Here is a 19428-nt window from a genome sequence, read left to right on the forward strand (position 1 = left end):
GTATACTTGGTATACCTTACATCTCTTGCATCTTAAACCCATTCCACCATTTTTTCATTATTTAGATGTCCTGTTTCTTACAAACACAAATCAAACTTTCTTAATGTGACCATTTAAACAAGCCACAAATGAAGGCACTACAGTCTGATTACAGTCTGTGTATTGCATTTTCCTCTGTGTGATTGCTTTTCTATCTGGCACAGAATCTTCTCCATACACATCAATGGGTCCAGACTTACATTCTCTTGTTAGTACATTCTTTTCCTATTGGTTTCACTGTACATACTGAATAATTCCTAATCATGAGTAATATGAATAATATGTAAGGGGGTTAAAGTATAAAAAGCATTACCACTAGATTTCATGCATGTTGGAATAAAGTCAGCTCTGTGTATTTAGTCCGCAGCCTCTTTTCTAGTAGTTAGGGCTTATGATCAACAATGAGAAACATTGTGGGACATGTGGGTCATGATTTTCTGTGTGCAACATATACATACTAGAATACCATAGGGTTGACCAGTTCATGAGCTTTTATTTTGAAGTATCCAGATTATAAATTTTCACAAATAATATGTATGTACTATTGTACATACATATAGTATGTACAAATTCCTTGTACATGTAAACCTATGGTACTTGGCACTAAAGGTGATTCTGATTCTGAAATGTTCTCATGTCAAAAATGGAGTGTGAAACATCTTTTGACAAAAAAATCCACTGAGTTTTAACTTTGAATTATGGACATCAATAACTTTCAAGTTTATGGACTCTTGCTTTTTCCATGGCTCTTGTTTTTCAGCTTGTGACGCACCACTGCGAGTGTAGTGAAGAAATTGCCTGTAAATAAAATCAAGAAGCAAATCCCACACACAGAGACCTGGCAGAAAAGAGAAGGGATACATTCATGATTCATTCAAAAATACTGAATCAGATGTACAGTATGTTTATATGTTTGATCATACTTAATATTTAAACACTTTTAAAAGAACAGTCATCATGGAAAAATGAATTCATACCTGATTGTACATGGAATTGCCAGCTATAGTCTACTAATTAACTAAATCTAAATCTAGAACTAAAAATCTAGTAACTCTGTGGACATCATACTCTCCTTTACAGACTTTTAGTCAAAGTGAAACACAGTTTTTTTTAGACTTAGCAAAGAATAATGGCATCTCTAAGAAATATAATTTGAAAAAAATAAAATATTCACGACTGAGAAATGGGAGTGGATTACTGATATTCTGTGCTACCAGTACAAAATACTAGGATCAGTTGTGGAATATCATCTCAGTTGTTTTTTCCTGAACATACAAATACTCAGTTCTTGAAGGCCTTGAAGGCCTATCTCAGGGCACCATACACACACACACACACATAAACACACATATTAACAACTGGGAGCAATTTGTGGTAGTCAATCCACTTAAATGAAAATGAATGAAAATGGTGTGAAATGAATGATTAGTCCTTGGGACAACATCGTCTCACTTCAAAACACAATCATGCCATAAAGCCAAACTCATTTACACTGTGTTTCTTTTATTTAGTTTTTGCATATTTTATAATTTTACAATTTCCTAATTACTGCTCTGCATTAATAATGCATTTGTATGGATTAGAATGTCCATTATGCATTGTTAGACAATATGCAGGTTATAAGTAGATTAGTATACCTAATAAACTTGATATAGATACTGTATGTAAGGTCATTTTGGCATAAAATAAATGACCACAATATTTGAGAAGATGTACTATTGAAATATCTCACCTGCCACTCTTTACAATCAGGAAGTTGAGACATTCGGAACAGGGAGATACCATTGAAAAGCTGCCAGAACTAAAAAGCAGACCAAAGTCATTATATTCAATATTTATTACCCTCGCAATGTAGGAAATACCAATATAAGTGTTAGGAGATTTTGATATATATTTTTTATTCAAATTGAAAGATCTGTTCTTTAAATCAGCCATCAGACTTTCCTCGACACATTTTGTTGATGTTGGCATCAGGGATAGAGAAGCATACTTACGTGACCAAAGAATAGAAAGGGCAGCAGAAATGTCAGCCCTCTCCACATCCATGACTGAAATCCTTCTACAAAGTAGAATAATTTATCACTCAAAGTAGAGTAATCTCACATCTCACTGAGCTGACAGCTTTGACACAGGCTTTCTCAGAGATATTTAATGATATTTATAAATGGAACATGGAATTCAAAAGCGAATTTTTACATTACTGACTTAAATATTACCAAAAATCTCTTCTTACCCACTGTCAAATCCATGTTGTGTCTTTCCCCTAAAGCCTTTAGTCTATAAAGGCATCCACTTTGATAGTAGTACTGAAGGAATTGCACAAAGCCTGCAGAAACAAAGATGTATGTAACTCTTCTAATCATTGTTAACAGTATTAAAGACCCAAGTTAGAACAAATGTCATACTTTGATACAAGCAGTAGGCAAGAAACTGGTTCCTGAACATCTGGTACAGCTCACCATCAGGCCTAAGACAGAACAAGGCAGAATAATATGGTTAAGCTTCAACAAAAGTTCTAGATCATTTGACAAAAGAGTTATTAGTTATTAGTCTAAAGACCAGCAGTCCACAACCAGGACCTTAGGGACCTGTAGCTAGTCCACATTTTTATTCTGTTCCAGCTTCACACAGGTTATAAAGGCTGCATAATGAGTGGTGGAATTTAAAAACAAGTAAATTCTGATCATTCTGGGCTGTATTGGAGTGTCCCAGTATCTCAAAGCTCTCAGCATTTTTAGTTTGTGCCCAGCACTCACCCTTGCTTCAGTGGATAATCATAAAGTCTGGATAATCATAAATCATAAAGACTGTCCTATGCTCATCTCAGGACTTAAGTACTGTTTGACCTTATAGTATAGAGCTGTAGAGGAGTAATAATTTATAATCCCACTATTCCAGAAGAGGATGCATTCCCTTTTGAGTCTGGTTCTTCTCAAGGTTTCTTCCTCATGTCGTTGAATTGAATTTAGCAAAGCAACACTGTCTGATGTGTTGAACTAAGATTGTGTACTATACTGAAGTGTGCTGTCCCATTATAAACTTGTATAAATTACTTACCAAGTCAGCATGACCCCAGATAGAAAGGTTGAGATGTAGTGATGGAACACCCACCAGCCCTTAATCCTGATATGGAAAGCATGATCATTAGATTTATTGCTCATATATGGAACACACAACAGTTATGGAATTTAAATATATTATTGCTCCTTTGACCTAATAAGACTGACTGGCCCTGGCTAATGCATTTCCAAAAGTAACCCACTAAGTGTCAAAAAAAAAAAAAAAACCTCCAACCCAGATCCCTCACAAACCTGGATCCATTACTGATGAGGATGCTCTCACGGATTGTTAAAGTGCAGTAGTACCAGACCAAGAGGAAGTTCAGCAGTGCATCCACAAATCTACATAACACAAATCAACAACATCGTGAAACAGGCTTTCATTCTGCTAAAATTTCATACAAGTCTCATCACAAATGAGAATATGCTTTTTTTTACCAGCAGTATGTGTATTCATCCCTGATCCACTGAATATATAGTACATCTGGTCATTTGTGCATAACATTAAATTGTGATTAAATCTTCATCTTCATTGGCATCATTATTATTCTCCTAAATCATTGTGATAATAATAATAATAATACAGAACTCTGTCACTACAATGGTATCCTAATTCAGTTTGAATACTGCCGAATGCTAACTTTCATCAGTGTTTTAGAATTTGAGATTAAAGTTATAATATTATTGTTATTACAGAATACATTGATATTATAATATTATCGGTTGAGCAGTGGGTAGTGTGGATGTCTCACAGCTCTAGGGTCTGGGGTTCGATCCTGAGCTCCAGTTTTTGTCTGTGAGGAGTTTGAGCTGTCTATGTGTGTGTGTCTGTGTGTCCGTGTGTGTGTGTGTGTGTGTTTGGTGCCCTACAATGGACTGGCTTCCCATCCAGTGTTTCCAGGCTAGAGACAAAGACCAGGATAAAGCAGTTATTGTAAATGTCCTTCTGTCTCCCTCCCAAAACTGCACAAATTTAGTTCTGGTTCTTTAAAGGCCCACCACCACCTAAGGGCCATGGGTAGTCAGTTTCACTGCTCACCTGTCCAGCACCTTGTATTTCTTTGTAGGTTGTGAAACCTACACTGTGTCATTAAACCCTTCATGTTCTTCATTTGTTTCACAAACATTCACAAATAAATTGCCTGCCACTAAAAAAAAAAAAGCAGCATTCCTAAAACACTACTAATCTTTAATTTTATTGGCTCACTCACCACAAAATCACAGTGTATTTCATAATAATTCAGAAATGAGAAAATTATAATCAAATCTGTCAAATAACAACTTTATCGATTTGAATTGTGAGTGAAGTTTCTCCAAGTATAAGTATATAGTCTTACCTGTAGGTGACTAAAAACTGACAGACAAACCCCAGCAGCACCAGGATTACAGTCACCCATAGCTTAAATTTCTCATATTCGTCTTTGTAGGCACTCCTACAGTAAAATTACAAACAAAAAAAGATGCATGAATGAATTAAAAAAATAAATAAAAAATACAGTTCAGTGCTGCCAAATAGGTATTCAGTGTTTATGACTCTTTCTTATGAAACAGTTTGTAGATGACTATGCTGAAATTTAAAATCTACATGTAGATTATATGATCCACTTTTGAATGTAAATACTCCCACCTAGAGGTGAGATACATGTAATTCACAAATTCTTCCTAGAGCAGTATTTCTCTTCAGCAGGAGCAGTAAAAACTCCTGAAGAATTCTAAGACTCCTAAGAACTCCTGGAAAATTCCTGAATTTCTGGGACCTGATGTATAAACGGTGCTTTCACACAAAACAGGGCGTGAAAACTTCAGACACAATTTCCCACAAACACAAACTGGGATTTATAATAAAAAGTAAATTTTATATTCATATCAATGTACTATACATTTGTTTTTACTGGTGTGTGCACTGTAGTAAGCTGAGACGTGTGCCTCACTCAGTAAATAGTGATGCAGGACACACTTTTTTGGAATTGGGTTTTGAATTGGAAGCAACATTGGAGGCAACAAAACATCAATTCTGTAAAACATGAATGAATACTGAGGTGGTAAAGTGTTTCTGAAGAGTCCTTAAGGGACATCAAGCTTTACAGAGGAGCAACAAAAATGACATCACCTCTTGTGCTACTTTTTAATTTTCTTTTGCATATAGGGTGCAAGTTTCTACTTTCAACACTAACGAAATTAAAGTGAGAAAATATTATGTCATATAGTGGACATGGCCATATATATATATATATATATATATATATATATATATATATATATATATATATATATATATCACTCCTTACTTTGACTGCTTGCTTAGGAGATTGACATTCACATTCCCAAGCACAAGACTGAGATATAGCCTTTAGGAAACACAAAAAAACAACAAGACATTAAATACGGAGAACAGATCATACCCAAAACCACATGGTTACATTATTAGCCTGTGGTACTGCATTACCCATTTTTCTTAGGAAGGAAGGCCTCCATCTGAAGGAAAATGGCAGGCCTCTCCCGAAGGTGTCCCTTAATTTCTTCCACACATTTTGTTTCCTCTTCTGTTAATCCTTTACTGCATCTGTAATGGGTTTTTTTTAATGTGCCTTGCAGTGTAAATTAAGGAAACTTATAAGCAACAAGTAAAAAAGCTTGTCTGTGTAAATTAGCGCAATAATAAGAATAAGATGAGAGAGTAGAAGACAGACAACATGAACACCCCAGTGAGATGCTTTGGCACTGACAGGTGACTTCATGAATAACAGAAATTATATCAGAAACAGAAACACAGAAAGTAAGTAAATTCACTCCTCACTTCTTCAGAGACTGAGACATGTCCTTTAAGCACTTCCTCTGGCGAGTTATAGAGGCAGTAAAGCTGTTCTGGAGCTTGGAGACTTCATCCAGCTTCTGCATATAAAGCCGATGGGTCTCCTGAGAGAAAGAGAATGAAGTGTTTTAATTAATAAAACAGGTATGTTAATCTTTTGAATCTTTATTCTCATTAAAAAGTTAAGGCAATTATTAACCAGAGAAAGTTCTTCAAATTAAACATGCTCCATACAGTAATTGAATGTGGCATGTGCTCTGTGTGAAGAAACTTAAAATTGTACTGGGTGATTCATGAAAGATTCACTCCTTTGAAAAATAATAGTGAAACTCAAGTTAAAACTAATAGATAAAGTATGTAGTGATGAGTGTAAGCAAAGCACATTTGTACCCACCAGTAGGTTCTGGAAGTTTAAGGGGCTTTAAGTAGATGTCAAATGCATATTTGAGTATTCATATTCTCATGCACTCCCTGAATCAAACACACAAATCTACAAATTTAAGTGACTATTTCTGGTCCCTTAATCTCTTACTTATCACTCAGGAGTGTGAAATTAACATAATTTAAACTCATGACAGGTTTCATGATTCATGTTCACTTATGATTCTTTTATTCTATAATATAGCTAAATCGAACCCAACATGTTTCCGTATATTCATTTATATGGACCATTTATAGCCTTTTGCCAAAAAGAGGTTTGTTTAGTAGGACTAAATGTGAAGTAGGTGAATGGTAACATCATCTCTTTTCATTTCTAATGTGCTTTTTCACTATATTGTCATTCCTGACTTATAGCAGAAGTGCAAAACATACTGATGGTTTGGTCCGGCCTGCGACGTGTAGAGGCAAATATGGCATGTACCCCTCGCTGGGTGGAGTCGAACCAAAATCCAGGGCATGGAGTGTGTTTAATGTGTTGTTTCATGTTCAGGGCTGTTTCCTGCTATAAGGGGTATAAGTGGTTGCTTAGCGCCCCCTGACCACCAGGGCACCCCGCGATTATTAAAATATATATGCAAAACAGCACACTTTAGCTTCTGTCATTTGGTGAAGCGGTTTATGTATCACACAGCGGCAGGGGCCCCCTTGTGGTGTGAAAATAATGGGTAACTAACATAACTAAGGTCAGAAGATCAGGAGAATCTGGGGCAGAAAAACACAAAATGAAAAAGGCAACAGTAGGAAATTAATGCTAATTAATTGGATTTATTCAGTTTGGCTGCTTTTTTTTTTTTTGCTTCTGCTTGTTGATGTATTTCAAACAGAAAAAAATAGTGGCTAACTAACTAGCTAGCTAGTATCTAGGGCACATGCATCAAATACAAGGCCTGCCAGCCAAATCCGGACCGCAGCTTCGTTTCACTTGGCCTATGTGAACTGTGTGAAAAAATCTGCCACCATCGTACAGTGCGCACAAACACTCAAATAATCTTTCCATATTAATAGCATTACCTTTATGACAGTTCCACTGAAAATGATTAAAATAATATGTTTTTTTTATTACACCTTATATTATAAACCTGCATCTACTTTTCTTTTGCAGTAAACTTCAGCAGGCTTCACCTGCTCTCACCTCAATATCTCTGTGCTTATAGTCATAGCTATCTATGACTAGTAGCTTTCAAACAGAAACAGGAAAAATGCATCATTCCAATTGACTAATCCTGTTTCGCATCACAGCAGCTGGTATCCAATAAAATGGAATGCATGAATTTATGTTAGGAATGCATTTTTTTCTATAATTTTATTAGCTAATAGTTCATAGATATTAGTAGATTCTGTTAGCCCTCCTTTTTCCTAGAAACATCCTTTTCTAATCTCAGAGCCTAGGTCATTGGTGATAGTTGATAGTTTTCTACACCTGCTACAATAAGTTACATACAGAGTAATTAATGGCAAGTGATTGTATATATCGGTGCTGCCCTTCATTGTGAGATTTTAACCAGTGTGGTCCCCAGTCACAAATGAGTTTGCCACCCTTACTTATACACTCTGTTCATATCTGGTAATAACGACTGTCTTGGATGGTCCAATCACAAGGGGACAAAGTTAAGGACAGGATGTGCCTGAGGTCATACGTCTTGGTGATGTGATTTGATCATTCAAAACACTTTCAGTGCTCAAGGACACATGGCTACACAAGGACACATTTGTGGTGTGAAGGCTAATATTTTCCAGTGTATGCCCATCAGAATGCCTAGACAACTGTGTAATGTGATGGAATTTCAAATTCCAAGAGGCCACTGGAAACACATTTGAGACTTCTGAAAAAAGCCCAGTGTATAAATGACTATCCACCTCAGCTGTCAACTTAGTACATTATGACCCTATAGCATTGAAATTTTAGTTTAATGCTTCTGGATCCCTCTGAGTGGTGAATCAAATCTTGCATAGCTCAAAAGATTCAGATCACTAAGGTAAGTTATAATGCCAATAACTATTATGAAATCTTACCTGGAGTTGTTGGAAATCCTTTTCCAGACTCTTCCATTCTTGCAGGACTGTTGTTAGTTCAGAAGACATCTGAGCCTTTTTCAAATGACACAGAGATGAGGGCGAAGAACAACCAGGGTTGTACGAATCTGTATTATTATTTTGGATAAACTGTCAGTTTAGTATCATTTCTAAAGACTGATTTCCCCCCAAAGTAGTTCTGGATAAACCAGCTACAGTGAATGAAATAGATGTGTGTGGACTTTGTTTATGACTGGGAATGAACTTTGACTGTTACAAATCAGCTGACCTTTGGGACACTTGTGTCTGGAATACACTATATGTAATAGGTTTATTATGTACCTGCTTAAAATTTGACATCAAAAGAATATGGTTTTACCAATTATGTACAAAATGGTCTCTGACACTGTCAACGTTCCAGTGTAAATTAATGAATAATTCTCTCAGTTTACAGTCTCTGTGAACAATACAGTAACCTACGTTGCACAATACAGTAATCTACTATGGTATAACTTGGGTAAAAGAACAGCTATAAAATCGTCACACAGGTGACACCACCAAAATACCAGTTTCATAATGTCTTATAATATATATGACGAATGTATAATGCAGGATATTTCAGGCAATTTTTTTTTTTTTTGCACTCACTTACTTCATAAAGTTCTTTCATAACACATGTCCTTGATAGAAATGGTGAGTTCAAGGGGAATATATGCCCTGAAATGTGAATAATTATGGGTGTGGCTGACCTACATACAGCTTTCAAGCTGGAAGTACATATATTCCTGTGTTATAAAGGACTAGAGATCTTACTGATTTCAAAGCTTATAACCAATACTACATTAAAAGCATTGAATATAATTATTTTAACGGGAGTCCAATAAACAGATCTATTAACTCTGTAATCAGAAAGATGTCCACAAGCCTCATCATCGCTCTTGACTCAACCGATCACCGTGTGCTCTTACATCAGTGCTGAAGTAATTCAGTGTGTTTTGTTCTGTTGGATGAATTTCCCATTTTTATTAGCATTCAAACACAATCAAGCACAACTGTGAGTGTGGATAAGTTGACAGCTGGTGTTTAAAACATTTACAAACTGAATTGACTAGGCTTATGTCCATTTCACTGTGGCACATAAAAAATGAAAAAGCAGACAACTTGACCATATCTTTCACTGTATAAATAAAGCACACATAGCGAGCAAGCTAGCAATTAAAACATCTTTGGGCAGACTACAGCTGTGTTTGCTAAACTGGCCCCTTATCTCCCTAATGAGATTTCTGAAGGCTAATAGCATAGGCAAGGATAGAAAGTAAATAAAATAATTCTACATTACTTTGGTGACATATATTTATGTTTTCTAAAATTTGAGGTATTATAATGCATTATATGCAGAAATGGCCAATTTTGGTCATACTCTGCTTTTTCATCATTTTTGGCTGTTTGCCAGACTTTAGCTGCTGCAACATCCAATGGAGTTTCCCAGATCATCATTCCTTCTTACAAGCTGTGTAGGATACTAGTTCATTCAATCACTTCCTTATTTTTGGTGCATTATCTGATTTCTATTTCTCTATTATGTTTTACCTTTCACCATTACATTTCATGGCAGATGACCTGGCTAACAATATAAAATAAAGTTTAAAGATACTTAATAAATAGTTTTTTTTCCCATTGAGTTGTAACAGTTGTGGTAACTGTCACGTGAAAGAGTAGATGCAGATGCAATGGCAGGTAGACAGTGCAGTTTACTGAACTGTGAGTTTAAAAAAAATATGAATTGTGGGTTTCAATCACTCACTATATTCTCAGGAATCCCAAAGTAAAGGAAAACATGGTTAAATAGGAGTTTGAACTTGATGCACAGATTGCATATGAACCAGCGGACCTATTTTACTGTGAAAGTGTAGAGGTGCCAGCTGATAGAGGAGAGATATTTACCGTCCTGTCCACTTCCAACACAGGGAAGCAACTTAAGGTGAAGATTGACACTGGAGCTCGGTGCAATGTACTGTCCAGAGGCGTTCTCCAGCACATCGACCCAGGCGCTCATGTCGACCACAGCCATGTAGTCAACCTTGTGGCTTATGGTGGTCAGATCATAAGAACTTTAGGTGTGACTAATGTAAACTTCACATGCGGGACACTACAGTTCCATGTTGTTGACAGTGATGTAAAACCTCTATTGGGCCTCAGAGACAGTATCAGACTAGGTTTTGTACAACTTGGCCCGAATGTGCATGCTCTCCAGCAGGGGGCCCCTGAGCTCACAGAGCATAAAGATCTTTTTGACTGCAGCACTATAGGCAAACTGCCTGTAGTGTATCACATGTGCCTGGACCCCTCTGTGCACCCTACAATATGTGCTCCCAGATGAGTGCCATTGGCAATGAAAGACAAAATAATCAAAGAACTCAACAGAATCACTAAACTGGGAGTCATCAAGCCAGTTCAGGAGCCCACTGAGTGGGTGTCTTCTATGGTGGCTGCATGTAAAAAAGATGGTGCTGTAAGACTGTGTATTGACCCTGTCCACTTCAACAAAGCCCTCTTCAGACCACATCATCCCATGAAAACAGTAGAACAGGTGATCACTGACATGCCAGGAGCCAAGGTGTTCAGCACCCTTGATGCGAAATGTGGATTCTGGCAGGTGCCACTCAGTGAGGAGTCTTCGAAGCTGACCACCTTCATGACCCCAAAGGGCCGATATGCCTTCCTCCGAATGCCCTATGGAATTTCTACGGGAAGCGAAGTCTTCCAAAGGTGTATGGAGCAGCTCTTTGAAGGACAGCCATGCGCAATCATTGTTGACGACATCCTCCTTTGGGGCAGCACAAGAGAAGAGCATGATCTGCGCCTCCGGCAGGTCATGGACAGAATACGCGCCATAAATCTTAAGCTGAACCCTGACAAGTGCCGTTTCCGGGTGTCTGAGGTGTCATATGTGGGTCACCTTCTAATTGACCAAGGCATAAAGCCTGACCCTAAGAAGACAGGTGCAGTCCGTTCTATGCCAACCCCAGCGGACAAGCATGGTGTTCAAAGGTTCTTGGGCATGACAAACTATTTATCAAAATTCATCCCGGGCTATAGCGAAATCACAGCACCCCTGCATCAACTCCTGCTTCAGGATGTGGAATGGAGCTGGCAGGAGCACCACGTGGCAGCGTTCACCAGACTTAAAGAACTCCTCACAAGTCCTCCTGTACTCCAGTACTTTGACATGCACCAGCCAGTTGTGTTATCTGCAGATGCCTCTCAGCACGGCCTGGGTGCTGTCTGTCTCCAGAACAACAAACCAGTGGCGTTTGCCTCAAGAGCACTTACAGAGACTGAGTCACGCTACGCTCAGATAGAAAAAGAGCTGCTGGCCCTTGACTATGCTTGTCAGAAATTCCACGACTACATATATGGCAGTCAAAATGGATCATCAGCCCCTCATTACTATTCTAAAAAAACCACTACACTCAGCCTCTGCACGCCTTCAGAGGATGATGCTTAAACTGCAGCACTATAACCTCAATGTCATCTACAAGAGAGGCAAAGAGCTATACCTAGCAGACGCGCTCTCACGTGCACACCTGCCCTCCACTGACCGGGCCGAAACTACTGAGGACTATGATGTCATGACAGTGGAAGCCCTCTCCTCAAGGAGAATTGAGGAACTGAGACAGGAGACACAGGCACACTATCTATGCAGGCGCTTATGTGAGGTCGTTTCCATGGGCTGGCCTGACTCATCAAAGAAGCTGCCACATGACCTCAGGCAATTCTGTGCCATAAGGGATGAACTCACAGTTGATAATGTCCTACTGCTTCGTGGTCAGCGTTTCGTCATTCCCCACTCACTGCAACACTATTATATCAGACAGCTGCATCAAGGGCACCCGGGCCTAGAAGCAACAAAGCGCGGGGCCAGAGAAACCATGTTTTGGCCCAGCATATACCAGGACATTGAACATGAAATCTCCGGGTGTGCTCCTTGTAATGCCCTCAGACCACACCAAACAAAGGAGCCCCTTCAATTGCATGATATACCAGACTTGCCATGGGCCCTTACAGCAGCGGACGTTTTTGAGGTGGGGGGAAGAACACCTGGTGATCGTCGACTCATACTCTGGCTGGTTTGAAATAGACCAGCTCCCAAACATGACCAGTGTGACCATTATAACCAGGCTAAAGCCACTTTGCCACTCATAGAGCTCCTCAGCAGCTAATGACTGACAATGCAGCATATTTCACAAGCAGGGAGCTCCAAGAATTTGCCCACATATGGGACTTCTGCCATGTCACCAGCAGCCCCCACTACCCTCAATCAAATGGGCTAGCTGAGAGGGCTGTACGCTCAGCCAAACACCTGCTAGAAAAATGTGCACGTGATGGAACGGATGTATATGCGGCGCTGCTCAATCTACGCAACATACCAAGGGATGGCTGCCCTCACCTGCCCAGCGCCTGCTTTCTCGGCGCACCAAGACCCTTATTCCCATGACCAAAGCCATGTATGTGCCAAAGGTAGAAACGCAGGTCCAGGCAGCTCTAACACGGACCAGACAAAGAGGAAAAACATATTATGACAGGTCAGCCAGATTCTTGGCCTCATTGCAAGCAGGGCAGACAGTGAGAATACAGACGGACAGGGGATATGACAGATTGTGAACGGTAATAGGAAGAGCACCACAGCCAAACAGCTACCAGGTCCAGCCCGGAAATGCCATATATGTGAGAAACAGGCGCCACCTCCTACATACACATGAACAATACACCCCGCCTACAACAACTGAGGTCCCACTTAACACCAACAGTGAACCTCTGCCAGAACCCCAGCGTAATGTCGACCAGCTGCAGACAGAACAGGTGCAGGAACCACCTGTGGTTGTCACCCGCTCAGGGAGAATATCAAAGCCCAACTCCCTATACAAAGACGACATACAGTCAGGTCCATAAATATTGGGACATCGACACAATTCTAACATTTTTGGCTCTATACACCACCACAATGGATTTCAAATGAAACGAACAAGATGTGCTTTAACTGCAGACTGTCAGCTTTAATTTGAGGGTATTTACATCCAAATCAGGTGAACGGTGTAGGAATTACAACAGTTTGCATATGTGCCTCCCACTTGTTAAGGGACCAAAAGTGATGGGACAATTGGCTTCTCAGCTGTTCCATGGCCAGGTGTGTGTTATTCCCTCATTATCCCAATTACAATGAGCAGATAAAAGGTCCAGAGTTCATTTCAAGTGTGCTATTTGCATTTGGAATCTGTTGCTGTCAACTCTCAAGATGAGATCCAAAGAGCTGTCACTATCAGTGAAGCAAGCCATCATTAGGCTGAAAAACAAAACAAACCCATCAGAGAGATAGCAAAAACATTAGGCGTGGCCAAAACAACTGTTTGGAACATTCTTAAAAAGAAAAAACACACCGGTGAGCTCAGCAACACCAAAAGACCTGGAAGACCACGGAAAACAACTGTGGTGGATGACCGAAGAATTCTTTCCCTGGCGAAGAAAACACCCTTCACAACAGTTGGCCAGATCAAGAACACTCTCCAGGACGTAGGTGTATATGTGTCAAAGTCAACAATCAAGAGAAGACTTCACCAGAGTGAATACAGAGGGTTGACCACAAGATGTAAACCATTGGTGAGCCTCAAAAACAGGAAGGCCAGATTAGAGTTTGCCAAATGACATCTAAAAAAGCCTTCACAGTTCTGGAACAATATCCTATGGACAGATGAGACCAAGATCAACTTGTACCAGAGTGATGGGAAGAGAAGAGTATGGAGAAGGAACGGAACTGCTCATGATCCTAAGCATACCACCTCATCAGTGAAGCATGGTGGTGGTTGTGTCATGGCGTGGGCATGTATGGCTGCCAATGGAACTGGTTCTCTTGTATTTATTGATGATGTGACTGCTGACAAAAGCAGCAGGATGAATTCTGAAGTGTTTCAGGCAATATTATCTGCTCATATTCAGCCAAATGCTTCAGAACTCATTGGACGGCGCTTCACAGTGTAGATGGACAATGACCCAAAGCATACTGCAAAAGCAACCAAAGAGTTTTTGAAGGGAAAGAAGTGGACTCTTACGCAATGGCCAAGTCAATCACCTGACCTGAATCCAATTGAGCATGCATTTCACTTGCTGAAGACAAAACTGAAGGGAAAATGCCCCAAGAACAAGCAGGAACTGAAGACAGTTGCAGTAGAGGCCTGGCAGAGCATCACCAGGGATGAAACCCAGCGTCTGGTGATGTCTATGCGTTCCAGACTTCGGGCTGTAATTGACTGCAAAGGATTTGCAACCAAGTATTAAAAAGTGAAAGTTTGATTTATGATTATTATTCTGTCCCATTACTTTTGGTCCCTTAACAAGTGGGAGGCAAATATGCAAACTGTTGTAATTCCTACACCGTTCACCTGATTTGGATGTACCCTCAAATTAAAGCTGACAGTCTGCACTTAAAGCACATCTTGTTCGTTTCATTTGAAATCCATTGTGGTGGTGTATAGAGCCAAAAATGTTAGAATTGTGTCGATGTCCCAATATTTATGGACCTGACTGTAAGCTCAGACTGTTCATACCACTCCTATTTCAGCAGCCCTGTTCCTTGTGGCTGTATTCTAAAGAAAAAAAAAGTCAGAACAATGTTGCATCCTGTTTTTGGTATGCGTGTCAGGTTGTACACTGTTTGCTAGTTTCACTGTTCATGTGCACTTTTATAGCAGGTAAAGCTAGGGCTAACTATATAGCTGTTAAAATCTTTTTTTGCTGTTGTTGATTCAGTTTCAATTTTTTATTCATGTTAAACCTATCCAGGTATCCTATCATTTAGAAGGGGGATGTAGATTATATTGATGGTTGCTTGTTATCTTTCCTGTGGCTGTCTACAAGTGATGACGTAGGAGGTCTGGGGGATTATGGGCGGAACACTGGGAGAGGAAGAGCGATTGTATGGGTGAATAAAAAGCGAGACCTCAGTTCTACAAAAAGTGTCAGTTAATTTGTCCATCTACAAGACTTAAAGATTTGGAAAATCGGTTGATGACCACCAGGATGGTCGTATTACCTTGGGATTCGTGTAGGTCTGTGAGGAAATCACTGGCTAGATGAGACCATGGGCATTGCGGAGTGGACAGAGGTAAGAGCTTTCCTGCTGGCAAGGTTCAGGGAACTTTGCCCTGGGCACAAGATGTACATGAGGATACCATGCGCTGTATCTCAGAAAACATGTTAGGCCACCAGTATCTTTCTCTGAGCAGTTGATAGGTGTGATGAGTACCAGGGTGGCTGGTAGTGTGAGCCCAAGAGGTGAGTGAGTTTGCAAGTGTGCGGGGGCAAAGGGCATGTTTGGGGGACAGTTGGCTGGGATCTGTTGTCTAGGGATGCAAGCTAGGACTTGGTCAAGCTTGCATCCCCTATGCATCCCCTATGCGTATGCGTACCAAATTGTAAGTGCTTCTGAAGTCGAGTTTGGTGAAGAACAGGGCTGTTCAGAAATGCTCAAGAGCAGCAGGCACTAATGGTAGAGGGTACCTATATTTGACAGTGCACTGGTTCAACCCTCTATAGTCAATACACAGTCGAAGACCATCCCCCTTTCTTTGCCACAAAAAAAGAAGCCAGCTGACATGGGGAAAAGTGGAGGGTCTAATATAGCCCTGTTGCAGAGCCTCCAGAATATACTCATCCATAGCTTGTTGTTCTGCCATGGAAAGAGGGTGGATTCGGCCGCGTGGTGGTGTAGTACCCATTAATAGCACTATGGCACAGTCATGGGTATGATGTGGAGGTAATCCACTGGCTTTGATCTTGCTGAATACCTCCTTTAAGTCCTAATACTCCTGTGGAACTTTGAACACCCTGTGGTCTCCGGGGCTTTCAATGGAGGTAGAAGCAGTGATGACCTTGGGTGTTTGCAGGCAGTGAGAGAAACAGTGAAGAGACCAGCAGTAACTATGGGTTATGCAGCTCCAACCAAGGAATACCCAAGATTATCGGATGTGTGGGTGATGTAGTGACCAGCAGTTGGATGTGCTCGTGGTGTATGGCTCCAACTCGAAGGAGGAGGGGTTGGTTTTGCTGGGTAATGGTGACGTCTCCTATGGGTATTTCTTCGATGGCTTGGATCTTCAAGGGTGGTGACTGTTGGTTGGTCGGTAGGTCAAGGCACTTCACGACGTCCTCATCGATAAAATTTCCTGCGGCACCAGAATCAATCAGCACTGTGAACACAATGGGCTTCCCTGAGTGATGTATACTGTGAATACTGAAGAAGAACGAGAGACTTTGGGACTAACTGTGTGCGGGCAGGGGCCCGGGCTCCCACTCCCGTCTGTGGTGGGTTGAGCACATAGAGGACACGATGAGATGAGTAATGAGATGTCCCTGATCCCCACAGTAGAAGCAACACTGTCTCAGTGGTGTTTCCCGGATCACTGAAGCTTCTCCCCTCGCGTGATGCAGGTCGGGTAAGAAGCAGGTGATTGAGAGGAATCGCTAGATCAATCAGTGTGTCTAGCATGAGCTGCTCATCTCAGAGTGCGAGTTCTGTCAGATTTTCTGGTTGTAATCTTTGGCGAATGCAGCCTTTAAAGTCATGTTGTTCCAGCCACTTCCTGCCGCCACAGTCTGGAACTCTAGGGCATATTCAGACACTCTGCGTTTACCTTGCTTCATAGTCAGTAACTGCTCCCCAGTTTCATTTCCTTCAGGTCAGTGGTTGAACACATGCATAAACTTCTTGACGAATTGTGCATAGGAGGATCAGCTTTTGCTTCCTTGTTCCCAAACAGCTGAGGCCCATTGTAGCACTTTGCCAGAGAGCAAGTTAATGAATGCGCTATTCTTTCTGATTCAGACAGTCCTGAGTAACTGGTGAAATATAAGGAACACTAGCAAAAATCCCTGACACTGAGAAGGGTCAATATTTCTCTGGTATAGGCATTGGTGGACATGTTGCACTAGGCGGCATATTAGCAGCAGCAGCCTGTGATCTGTGAGTTCAACAAGCTGCCGGTGATGGTCTCCCATAAACTGCCCATGAGCTTGGACAGCTTGCTGTCAATCCGGTTGTCCTGCTGCATCCATGGTGAGGTGAAGTATTCTGTCACGTAAAGGAGTAGATGTGGATGCAATGGCAGGTACAAAGTGCAGTTTATTAGAAAACCAAGCAGACAATCCAACAAGTAATGCAGAATCGTAGGTCAAAAGCTCAGGCGATGAACAAAAAGGCTAAACTAGGCAAAGCAAAAATCATAAAACACTGGGCAGAAACTGGGTCAAAAATAGGAGAATCAAACATGATATAAGGCTTGGTAATGACAGAACACTAGGAAACTGAATGCATACTTTGCAAGGAGTATACTGACTAAAAGTCCTTCTGTAGTGTGTATGTGAGTGTGAGCCTGATTGAACCCAGGTCTGCTGTGGTAGAAGCTTGGTGATTGGGAAGCGTATCTGTTTTCTGGGTATTAAGTTTGTGGCAGCCATATTTGTAGGCTGCTGTGCTTTCTGGGAAGTTGAGTCCGTGAAAAGCTGTGATATGACAGTAACATATAGTATATATTCTCTGGAGGATCTACAAATAATAGCAAATCATATTTTTTCAAGAGGACACCAGTTACCTGATTCAGGTAAGCTGGTAGCTGTAAAGCATAGACTGGGTAACCCCAAGGACTAAACGAGAAACCTAAGCTATAGAAGTACAAATACATGGAAATGATGGCTTTTAGATGGCTTAAAATTGATGATAGTGATCCTGAGTAGCTCTTTCCCTATAGAGTTTCATCCATTAATTTGCAAAAATGTCAGTTATTGACTCTTATACATTATTATCAGCATTCTTGGAAATTTTTTTGGATTTCCAGTGAAACATGTTTGCTTCACATGGGCTTGCTAGACACATCTCTAAAGATAGGCTTGAGCACATTCAAAAATATTACAAGCTCTGCAGAGTACACATGCTATAAAAATTAACTACTGATGCATTCATGTACAAAACTACACTGAATCCAAATTCCTCTAAGAACTATCCTCTCTAAGTTTCATATACGTAAAAGTTTTGTAATATCATTTAACTGCAGGGTTGAATGGCAGTTTTATTTTAGAAAACAGAAAGCATAGAGAGACTTTTGCATGAAGCAGTCATGAGATTTAATTGAGGCCTGGCATAGAGTATGAGAAACTTGCATTTGAGAAAGAGCATTTGAGAAAGAGCACAATCTTTGTCTAGGGTTACTGTTAGCATGTAGACACAAATAAGTCAAAGATATGAACTGATCCAAGTTTTAGTTTGTAGAACTGGTAGTTGATTGCAAGAAAGGAGTTGCATGAACAGCTGGACATTGGGGTGAGCACTATGAAGATAATGCAGTCAGTCATCACTGTATCCTGGTCAGGATCACGGTGGATCTGGAGCCTATGCCAGAAATAATGGGCATGAGGCAGTTAATTTTCATTATCTATTTTCTTGAGCAATGAACATCAATGCTTAATAGTTTTTAGATCCTTGTCTCATTTAAAACTTCATAACATCAAGATTAACAATGCAAGAAACAGCCATAAGGAAAAAGAGCTGTGAGCATCTTAAGATACCCACAGTAGCCATTATAAAATGCAACACTCTGACAATGTAGCTAAATAATGCTAAAAACTACTGCTTGGATATGAGCCTCTAACAGGCATCTCCACTAGGCTACGTACTCAAGAATGTTGATTTTGAGATGGTAATGGCACACCAACATATGTAAGTGTAGCCTGGTCCATTCCAGAGGGCAGCTGAGGTCTTCAAAACTTCCACACATGTTGTGGATTCAACATAATCAATTATGCTATGACAACTGGAAAAGTAAAACTCCTGATTATATTGTAGCTATGTAAATTTGCAACACTGCAAGTCAACAGTAGTCACATTGCAACATAACTTATATGGTTGTTGGTTTGTAATCAGTAGGTAACCTTCTGGAAGCACTGTGACAGGAACATGTTAGGTTTCAGGTAACATACTGCATACCCTAGCTGAGATCTCATGGTATAATACCTTTC

General features: G+C 40.3%; 1 protein-coding gene across 1 annotated transcript; it reads right to left on the minus strand.

The window, feature by feature from the left end:
• Positions 1 to 498: 498 nt before the first annotated feature.
• On the minus strand, positions 499 to 8606 carry tmem120ab (transmembrane protein 120Ab). Its single transcript, XM_026924636.3, has 12 exons — positions 8365 to 8606; positions 5896 to 6014; positions 5545 to 5661; positions 5387 to 5446; positions 4436 to 4531; positions 3351 to 3440; positions 3097 to 3162; positions 2445 to 2506; positions 2273 to 2365; positions 2034 to 2098; positions 1772 to 1840; positions 499 to 877 (listed from the first exon to the last, which is right to left on the minus strand). The coding sequence occupies exons 1-12, from the start codon at positions 8431 to 8433 to the stop codon at positions 761 to 763; spliced, it is 1023 nt and encodes a 340-aa protein (XP_026780437.3). The 5' UTR covers positions 8434 to 8606; the 3' UTR covers positions 499 to 760.
• Positions 8607 to 19428: the final 10822 nt, after the last annotated feature.

Source organism: Pangasianodon hypophthalmus, chromosome 14, assembly GCF_027358585.1.
Source record: "Pangasianodon hypophthalmus isolate fPanHyp1 chromosome 14, fPanHyp1.pri, whole genome shotgun sequence".
Classification (NCBI taxonomy): domain Eukaryota; kingdom Metazoa; phylum Chordata; class Actinopteri; order Siluriformes; family Pangasiidae; genus Pangasianodon; species Pangasianodon hypophthalmus.

Excerpts from the sequence above, each read along its gene's own strand:
- tmem120ab (XM_026924636.3), bottom strand. The coding sequence starts at position 8,433 with ATGTCTTCTGAACTAACAACAGTCCTGCAAGAATGGAAGAGTCTGGAA. Across the intron at positions 2,507-3,096 it reads TCTGGGGTCATGCTGACTTG|GCCTGATGGTGAGCTGTACC; the intron begins GTAAGTAATTTA and ends GTTCTGTCTTAG. Across the intron at positions 2,099-2,272 it reads CAACATGGATTTGACAGTGG|AAGGATTTCAGTCATGGATG; the intron begins GTAAGAAGAGAT and ends TCTACTTTGTAG.